At 24.5% G+C, this 10,250-nt stretch overlaps 2 protein-coding genes across 2 annotated transcripts in view; both read left to right on the forward strand.

Moving 5' to 3' along the window:
- Positions 1 to 553: 553 nt before the first annotated feature.
- Positions 554 to 4,514, forward strand: LOC111634732 (endothelin-converting enzyme 1-like). Its single transcript, XM_023379575.1, has 13 exons — positions 554 to 721; positions 913 to 1,123; positions 1,197 to 1,295; positions 1,371 to 1,448; positions 1,691 to 1,794; positions 1,883 to 1,953; positions 2,557 to 2,608; positions 2,698 to 2,765; positions 2,864 to 2,994; positions 3,656 to 3,721; positions 3,813 to 3,911; positions 4,091 to 4,170; positions 4,385 to 4,514. The coding sequence occupies exons 2-13, from the start codon at positions 914 to 916 to the stop codon at positions 4,482 to 4,484; spliced, it is 1,158 nt and encodes a 385-aa protein (XP_023235343.1). The 5' UTR covers positions 554 to 721; position 913; the 3' UTR covers positions 4,485 to 4,514.
- A 1,672-nt stretch (positions 4,515 to 6,186) lies between these two features.
- The window catches only part of LOC111634760 (endothelin-converting enzyme 1-like), a 40,900-nt gene continuing 36,836 nt past the window's right edge, over positions 6,187 to 10,250 (forward strand). The window contains exons 1-3 of the mRNA XM_023379601.1: positions 6,187 to 6,614; positions 9,589 to 9,657; positions 9,749 to 9,867. Coding sequence (XP_023235369.1) covers positions 6,589 to 6,614; positions 9,589 to 9,657; positions 9,749 to 9,867 — 214 coding nt within the window. The 5' untranslated portion in view covers positions 6,187 to 6,588. The remainder of the gene's footprint in view (positions 6,615 to 9,588; positions 9,658 to 9,748; positions 9,868 to 10,250) is intronic.

A 10,250-nucleotide genomic window follows, 5' to 3' on the forward strand; every position in this document is an offset into this window, starting at 1 on the left:
AATCGCATTTTATCGTATATTTCACTAAAAAAAGATTTAATTATTATGATAATAAAATGTATTTATTTAAATGTAATTTCGTTTAAATTATAATAAAAATATAATTGATAAATTAAGTGAGATTTTCTAAAAGATTGACATTAATTCGCCCGTTTTTCTTTAATAGAAGCAAGAGATTTTACCCCTTCCTCTTTGTGTACAGGCAGCATTTACCTGTTTCCATTTGCTAAATATATATAAAGTTTAAGGGGAATTTTTTAATAGAAAGTTGATTTCTGACGTCTTGAATGTAAGCGAAGTGCTGAAGAAAATGCAAATTTTTCCCGTTCTGGTGCAAATTTTTTTTTTTACGTTTCGGCACCGGATTTCCGGAAATTGGCGCATAACAATTGAAAAAAGTTGGAAGAATAGTCACCGTTTCAATTACGCTCCCATTCATACCGGATATCCCCGGAGATTACTAAAATCGACAATCGACAACAGTGTTTATCATTCGCTCTTCCCTCTCTACAAACTTTCTGGATCAATTCTTTGTCCAAAATACTTNTTTTAAAAAAAAATAAATCATTTAGGTAGATTGGTTGGATTTTCTCACGGATTTATTCGAAGATTATTTAAATCCAGGTGATGAAATCACCGAAAATGATAAAGTATTCTTACGTGGTAAAAGTTACATTCAGACGATTATAGAGCTTTTTGAAAGTAGAAAAATTACAGAAAGGTTAATACATTTTAAATCATTTCTTTTGAATGTTTTGTATGTTTATTTATAACATTTTCATATCAAAAGACACATGGCAATACTCAAAGAGAGAACTATCACCTCCACATTAACAATGATATTTAATGTAGAAGTGGCTTACAACCTAAAAAGATCAATGATTTTAAATTAAAAAATGTTTTATATTTCAGAATGTTTTTGAATTACGGTGGTGCTATGTTTCTCAATGAATTGTTGACTTTTCATTTTGTTTCACAAAATGGTATTAATATTAAATTAAAACAAAAAACGACTGCTTCAAGTAGTGAAATGAAATGGTCTCAATGTAAAACTTACATAACTAGAACAGCCAGTCCTGTTTTAGATTATCTTTATGGGAATTACAGAAAAGAAAAAACAATTGTAAGCTAGCTTATGTCTTTTATTGTTTAGTAAAAGAAAAATAAGTTTTACAATAAGTTAATTTTTGCTCCAGGACAAAGAATTAATCAATTATATGGTCAAAGCGATGGAAGAAATGGTAGCGCAATCGACATGGTTAGATGAACCAACAAAAAATGCTGTCCAAGATAAAGTAAGTGGAAATAAATTAATGTAAATACAATAGTCTTTTGAAATAATTTCAAATTTAAAGATATTTTTAAAATAGTTGAATCATATGATTGCATTCGTAAGTCTACCAGAATGGACTCAAGACGTAAGAGAATTAGAAAAATATTTTGAAGGAGTAAGTTTCCGTTCGTTTTTTATTTTTTTTAATTAAAAAGTTTATAAACAATTATAAATAATTTCAAATCTCCATTCCAAAACTCAATAAACATAAAATGTAGTATTTAATCATAATGTATGTATAAAAGCAGTGTAGTGATGTATGTGGCGGTGTAGCCACTATCCTTATCCCACATCACTCTTCAACTTCCAACCGGAAAAAACATGACTAATAATTCTTGTTTTTAAAATTATTTTTAGCTTCCTAAAATGACGTCCAATGCTTTCGAAAATGCGTTTAATTTAAAACAATTCGACACTAAAAAACTTGTTGGATTACGCGGAAAGAAAAATGATAGATCCAAGTAAATTTTACCTTTAAAAATTACATATAAACATTTATATCTTTTAAATTTTATTCTATAATACTCGAATAAATAATTACTATTTTAGATGGCCACGATATTCCCAAATGGGAGGATCACAAGTTAACGCATTTTATGTACCAGACTTTAATATTGTTGGTAAGTTTATATTATATTTGTTAAAGATTTCTATTCTATTCTAAATATTTCTATTTAAAATAAATTTAACCGTTTAAATTACATATTCTTACGTAGAAAATCGTTCAAGGATAACTTTCTTAATCGTTACAGTAAGGCGTATATTTAATAAGATAAATCTATTAGTATTTAAATTATTTATAAACTGAAAAGAAGTATAAGATTTTCAAGGATTTCTTCTTAAAAGAAAATAACATTTAATGGTGTAAATAGATTTTTTATACGAGTTTTTTTTTATAAATGTAACATCGTAAATTTTACGAGAAAAATACATTTCAATAGATTTATCTACGTTTCCTGCGGAACAGTATTATGCTGTTTTAGTAACCTAAACTATTCAAGCAATGTTATCTTTACTGTTTTTTATCGCTCTGAAAATAAAGTGAAGGTCATATTTAGCCATCTGTTTAACAGGACATAGTTTATGCTTTGAAAATACCGTAAAACTTTAAGAAATTCGAAAAAATATATATACATATTAATTTATGTGGAATTTATCTGTGTCTAGTGACAGTTTTATCTATCTAAATCACAAATATTTATAGAAATAATTAATGTTTTCAGTAATTCCTGCTGGTATTCAACAACTACCTTACTATCATGCCGATCGACCTAAGTAAATATTGATTTAAAATTTCTAAAACTTATTTTAAAATCGTTTAAATACTTTTGAGTGCATAAAATAATAAATTTTACATTTTTTAGTTACATGAATTTTGGTGGAATGGGTCTTATTTATGGCCATGAAATGACTCACGGTCTTGATGAATCAGGTATTTGTTTTTGAATTTATTTCGATTATTTTACTACTTATAAAGATATATATATATATATATATATTTATATATATAATATATTTTAATGCCATTAGGAAGTTTAAGAGATAAATATGGAAATTTGAAAAATTGGTGGACAGATAAATCGAAAACAGAATTTAAGAAAAGATCGAAATGTTTTGTAGACCAATACAGTTCCTATCATTACGATGGACTTGATATAACTGTAAGTTTATAGTTTATCTTTCATTAATTAAATTATTTTTTAAAATTAATTTTAATATATAAAAGTGAATAAATAAATAACTAGACTAAGCAACCAGCCATGCTGTTGCTTTTGGCTGATTATTCCTTTATCCATCCTTATATATATTCATTTTTTAAGCATAATATTTTAAAATAAAGTAGTTACTTTATAAAAAACATTGTAAAATTACAAAAATAAACCTTATTCAAATTATAGTATAGTTATAAAAGAGTTACTGATGCAAGGGGTATTGTAATATTAATGAAATATTCTCTATAATGATTTTCTCTATAATTCTATAAATATATAATTTTACTGCTAGGTAATATGATAGAAAAAACAATAACTGTTTATTAAGCTAGAAATAATCCATTTATTTCTAATTATTGGTTAATTTTATATTAATTTCATCAAATAGTTTTGTTATATAATTCACCACTTATCTCCAAAAGTGTATGGAAGGTATAAAAGTACTTCCTTTTCAATAGCATCCATGCAGATCATACGCTTCCGTTGTTTTTACAAAGGAACAATTTCACATAAAATATACTGGAATATAACATAACGATGTCAACATCATATTACTATCCAGTTTAGATAAATTTTAAAAAGTTTTTCTTACCTATTATTCATATTTTAGGTCGATGGAAAGCAAACTTTATCAGAAAATATTGCCGATAACGGTGGGATACGTCAGGCATATCTGGTAATTTTATCTGATTTTAATACTGAAATAAATTAATTATTAATTGTACTATACGAAAATGTAATATATTCGTATAATTTTATAAAACCAGGGTTATCAGAAATGGGTGAAAGATCATGGTAAAGAGAAAAGACTTCCAGGTTTAGAAAAGTACAGCCCCGAGCAATTGTTTTTTGTTGCATTCGCCGAGGTAGCATTCTAATTAAATATACTTTAAAATTTTTAATTGAATAGAGAGGTTAAGTCCGAAGTTTTCATCTCTCAAACGTGAACGTCGAACGTCGGGCGCCGCTTACAAGATAGCTGCACTCGACGTTCAACGTTCACGTTTGAGAGATGAAATTATCATGATAAAATTTTCTGTTTCAGTCATGGTGTAGCAGTATTCATCCACCGTCCTTATTAGCGAGTAGTCATGCAGACGATAGCCATTCTGCTGATCAATTCAGGTAAAATTACGTTACAATTCGTGTATTCTCTTTTATAATAGAGAAGTTACGGCCGAAGTTTTCATCTTTAAAACGTGAACGTCGAACGTCAAGCGCCGCTATCTTTTAAGCGGCGCTTGACGTTCAACGTTCACGTTTTAAAGATGAAAACTTCGGCACCAACTTCTCTATACAGTATATTACTAATATATTATACTTCAATTTTAACATTTAGGGTAATTGGCAGTTTAGTCAATATGAAAGAATTTTCTGAAGTTTTCAAGTGCAAATCAGGATCTAAAATGAATCCTAAAAATAAATGCATCATATGGTAAAAATTTCACACCAAAAAAAATCAGGAAAAATTTGAAACGTTGCTCCATATTCATTTAATTTATATATATACTTATAACAAATATTCATTTAGTGAATTTTGTATACGAATATTCACTGCCATTTCTCTATGTTTGTTACAAAAGAAAATTTTTATTTTTATATTATAGTTATTAAAATAATAATACTAATAAAACTTGTTAAATTTTAAATTTATTAAAGAAAATATCTATGTGTACATGTAATGCAAATAAGTACATAATTTTGAATTGATATTTTATATTACTGTAAAATTAAAGTATGAATTTATTGTATAATATAAATTATTATGAAAAAATTTAAATATTTATATAACACATTATTAATTATAAAATAAATATTTTAATTATATTATTTTTGTAAGCAAATACAAATTATTTTTCTAGTCCGAATTATTGAAAGAACTAAAGTTCTTCAACTATATTTGTATAAAATACATATTAAAGTGACATTTGTTGTTAATTAAGTAACATATATATTATGTTTTGTGGATAAATATGTTATATTTTTTAAGGTATGTTTTCATATTCAATTATGTATTAATAAAATGTGTTTTCATTTAATTCAATAAAAAACAATCAAACAAAAATTTATGTTTAAAAGAAATTTTAAATATAAATATTGTTTGTCATTTGTTATTTTTATTATTCATTATAAAAATTAATATATTTTATTAATGAAAATATTAAGAAATTGTTAATCCATAAATGTATTTTTATTTTATATTCAAGTACAGTACTTTAATTAATAGATTTTTTTTGTAAATATAAGCATTTATTCGAATGATGTTAGTTATGGAATAATAAAATATTTCGTTGTTGTATATTTGTAATTTTATATTCTTTAAAAATAAACTAAAAAATACACAAATCTCTAGTGACCTATTTAACACATTAACGACATTTAATAGTCTTTCTTTGAACGATTTAAAAATAGTAATTTTTTTTCCTCCCTCCCTCCCTTTAATCTTTTAGTTGCAGATGGCGAGGTTATAAGTAAAGCAATGTGCCAGTACATAATATAAATAGTTTAAATATAAGAGGAATAATAATTAACAGTTAATACAACTATTGAATTATTATATTAATTTCTTTCATAATACAAAGCAATTTTTTTAAGCTTATTGATAAATCTATAACAAATATTAGAGAGGTTGCGGCCGAAGTTTTCATCTGTAAAACGTGAACGTCGAACGTCGAGCGCCGCTTCTTATACGTTTTCATCTGTAAAACGTTCGACGTTCACGTTTTACAGATGAAAACTTCGGCCTCAACCTCTCTATTAAGTAAATTTAAAGTGTGGTTTATTAATGGAAGTCTTCTGGCGTGTTTTAATATGATCTACATTTTAAAATTAGATAAAGTACAATTAAAAGAATAGTTTAAATTTTTTGCGGCAGAATTGGTCTCTAACAACTGTACAAAAGTCCACTATTAGATTGCAGAAACTCTTCCTATACCATTAATAATAAGAATATCAACTTATCATTTTGTCTAGTTAGGTAAATATAAATATGCCTTATTCAATATTTGATAAAATAACCTTACAATTAGAAAGAGATTGAATTCATTTGCTTGATGTTTTTATCTGTACTTTTATACTGTATTTATTAAAATATTTACTTTAATATTTTAAAATATTCCTTGAATAATGAATAACAAATTATCAGTTTTATATAACACTTCGACTAACGTATAGATTTACGAATTGGATTTTATAACCTTGAAGATGTGACCGCGCTTGTTTCGCAGAACACCGATTATCTCGTATAAAACTACGCCTACATTAAGACATTCTTAATTCTCTTTATTATCTAATATACATCTGTTCTACGTTAACATTTTGCATTATTAAAATCAAAAGTAACATTCGTAAAATTATGGAAAATTTTATCATTGTAATACATTTCGATCGTATAGTAAAACAATTATTTTTTTGTTTACATTATTTACTACTAAGTACATATTTTAGTTGACAGATGGTGCTAGTTAAAATGTAATTCTTTCCGGTCAATTAGTGGATAAATTGTTGTTCAAGTTTACATTTTTTAGCATCCAAAATAGCCAAATGATAATGGAGACGAAGCTAAAGCCGTAAGTTATCTTAGTTTATTCATATAAAATTTAAACTTAATTATAATATAATATTTATATTTTTAATAGAAGAAAAAGTAGGCTATTACGAATAAAAATTATATACGTTAGGGAGATTATATTCATCATTTGGTAATTTACACTTAACATTAATCATCGTTTTAATATGCCTTTTTTTTCTATATCCAAAGTTTGAGGATTATATTTCAAAAAACAAAATAAAAATGCTTCTTTTAGAATAGAAATTAACATAAAAATTAAAAATGTATATTCAAATACATACATCTCATGATATAGACTTACATACATTCAAACCTGTAAACAACGGACACGAGAACATAAAAAATGGCTATTAGAGGTTATTTTATATGAATTTTTATTTAAAAAGAGTGACCATTGTTGGAAGTTCTATTGTATTTTATGAGTAAATAAAAATATAAGGACCTTAATCAATCAGATTCATACATTTTGTATATTCTCATTCAATAACTTTATTTTTAATTCTATAATAACAAAATTATTAATTATATATATATTTTTTAGAATGTTTTCTATTTAAAAATCATCTCTAAAATCTTAAATTTAGTTCATTTTATTTATATCAATAATTCAAAACTAGTTATATAATACATTGAAAGAGAGAAAAATGATTATATAATTTATTACAGATATTGAATATTTTATTAAATCTACTAAAAATACATTCAGTAAATTCTTTCTATCAATATTTTACTTATTCTATTTTCTCTTATTTAATTCTAACACAATGAAACAGTTATATCACACTGTCAGAATGTATTTTGAATCTCATTTTTCTTCTAAGATGATAAATGAGATATTAATTACTGATATTAATATTAATGATAGAATATACTCTATTTATATTATTAAATTTTGAATTAATTTCTTTATATTATAAATTGTGTATATGATTTATTACAAGTAAAAATCTTAAAAATAATTAATGAGAAATAAAACTTCATTTATTTAACTTTTAATTAATAAAATTAAACAGAATAATGAATATTATTTATGATGCTTAGATATGTGTTAAACTAGTATTCATTATCATTAATATTTTATCTAATAATAAAGAATGTTTACTAATTTTTTATGCATATTAATGATACATCTTTAACCCTTTCATCAGCTTAAATTACTATGAAAAATGATTTTTATTATATATTAATAATTCTAGACAAATCTCGTTAACATATGATATAATTTTTATGATAGAAAAAAAAGGATTGTTTTTAACACTACTCATTTTATTTAATGCTTAACCTTGATACATCTTTTTCTTCCTGGAATGATTAATTTTCACCTTCAACAGTTTGAAATGTTTTGTGTGTCTTATATATAACGTTTTTATTTGCCATGAGAAGGAAAGATATATCTTAATCTTGATATTTAATTACAAAAATTAGATTATATTTATTATGTTTCATGTTTTTATAATAAGTAATTATCAACATCAGATATTAATCATAGTAAGAGTAATTGTAACGTTTGTTCCAATAAATAAATAAATATTTTAGATAATTTCCACCTGATTTAACTTTTAAACAATTAAAATAATTTATCTAAAATATTACTTTTAATTTATTATTTTGTCAAATGGCTTCCAAAGATTTAATAGATTTTTTTAATAAATAAAATAGCATTCTCTTAATATAGTTCTTGAGAAATATTTTACCATATAAAAACGAGTATTTTACTATAAAAATACCAACGACCTGACGACCAACTTCAGTGTTTTGCGGTGCTTTTCGCATGTTTTTATTTAAAACTTTTTTTTATAAACAACACATATTATTTACGGTAATCTAATCTATAAATTAAAAAATTAAAAAAATAATAAAAATCGTCAGTAAGACAAGAAAATATTGCAATTTATAATACTGAAGTCATTAAGTTTTTTTACAGTAGACAGGTGGCATTTGAAATGTTTCATTTGTACTTTGTTTTATAATCATCAGTAATTAAAATAATAGAAATTATAATCTTATTTACTGTGGATTTATGTTCTACAGTATTCCGAAAAGACTTCATAATGTCAAGAATATAGTATATATTTATAATATTGAACATAGTTTTTACTTTCCCGGCTCTTTTATAGGGGAAAGTAGGGTAATTTTAGGGTGTTATTTTAGTTTCCCCAAAGAGGAAACTAAAATAACTCACTAAAATTTAATCAAACATCATAAGTTTATTATCAAAATATAAGTTTGAAGTGTTATTTACAATTTGATTTTATGTTATAACAAAATAAACTTAAGTTTACCAAAGAAACATTTAACTTATTAAAATAAGTTATATAATTTTATTATCTTGTCAAAATATAATCCTCATTCATCTTAATAGAAAATATTATGTGTTAACTCCGATAAACAATTGACATTTTCTATTTTGACAATGCTATTTATGATGTCACATATAAAATCACACTCGTTAGAAGGGAAATGATCGTTGCAACAATTCTCAAACTTGTTCGTGTTCAATGACGAAACGAGTTTCTTCGAAGTGACGTCAACGACCAAGCGTAATTATTAATTAACCAAAATGTAATTATTACGTCACCGATAAGTATTTCACTTAGTGGTATTTTTGTGTATTATTTAAAATATAATCACTTATTATTTAAAAAGAAAAAAAAAACGTACGTTGTCACGAAAAATACACGGGATTATAGACATTTAATTACGTGTTTTGACAATGACAAAATTAATTATATACAGTATTCTTATATTTGAATTATTGAAGATTATCACAAACAAGAAACTTAATTATAATTAAATTTAATTATACTTAAAGGAAATTAAAGAGGAAAATATTCCGTAAAAAAGATTATCCTGTTTAATCTTAATATTTAATTAAAAATTAGAATATAAAACAAGAAAATTAATTATAATTATTATATATTATATTATTTACCGTAATTTCCTGCGTATAACTTGTATAAATTATTATTTAGCTCTAATGTTGATTATGATTGGAAAAATGCAGAGATGAAAGTCGAGAAACATTATTTTTTAATTTCAAGGTAAGTAATATTTTTAAAAATAAATCAATATTAAAAATAGTACAATCGTTCAAATCAAACAATATATCTTATGAAATTTGTATAATAATAGATTTTTAGGTATTTCTAATACATGGACAGGCAAAAAGATTGTGACTGTAATTATAATACTTGTATTATTATTTGCATCGACTTTAATAGCTTTGATAATTATCGTCTCATATCGGCCAGGTAAGTCTTTATTTTATTTTTTTTTTATAAAAAGAATTTTGCATAAACAGAGATTGTTCCATTAGAAATAATATGTAGTCTGTATATAAATGTTTGTATGTGTGTCTGTACGTATATTTGTAATGTTTTGCAAGAATTACCCTGCATTAAATAAACTTTTATCGTAGTAATCGCTGTAAATATATAAACCAGAAATGCCATCGTGTACGTTCACAAATTGGATTCTAATTTACTGACATTATGATGTCAGTCATGAATACTTCGTTAAGTATAGTTAACTAGTTTATACGCCAGCGAATATGTATTTATAATGTATTAATTTCCTCGCATTGAACGATAATAGAGAGTTGCGGCCGAAGTTTTCATCTCTAATGTGTAAAATC

This window comes from Centruroides sculpturatus, unplaced genomic scaffold, assembly GCF_000671375.1.
Source record: "Centruroides sculpturatus isolate CEXI.00-Female unplaced genomic scaffold, Cexi_2.0 scaffold462, whole genome shotgun sequence".
Lineage (NCBI taxonomy): Eukaryota > Metazoa > Arthropoda > Arachnida > Scorpiones > Buthidae > Centruroides > Centruroides sculpturatus.

Excerpts from the sequence above, each read along its gene's own strand:
- LOC111634732 (XM_023379575.1), top strand. The coding sequence starts at position 914 with ATGTTTTTGAATTACGGTGGTGCTATGTTTCTCAATGAATTGTTGACT. Across the intron at positions 1,795-1,882 it reads AAGAAAAATGATAGATCCAA|ATGGCCACGATATTCCCAAA; the intron begins GTAAATTTTACC and ends TTACTATTTTAG. Across the intron at positions 3,912-4,090 it reads TTTTTGTTGCATTCGCCGAG|TCATGGTGTAGCAGTATTCA; the intron begins GTAGCATTCTAA and ends TTTCTGTTTCAG.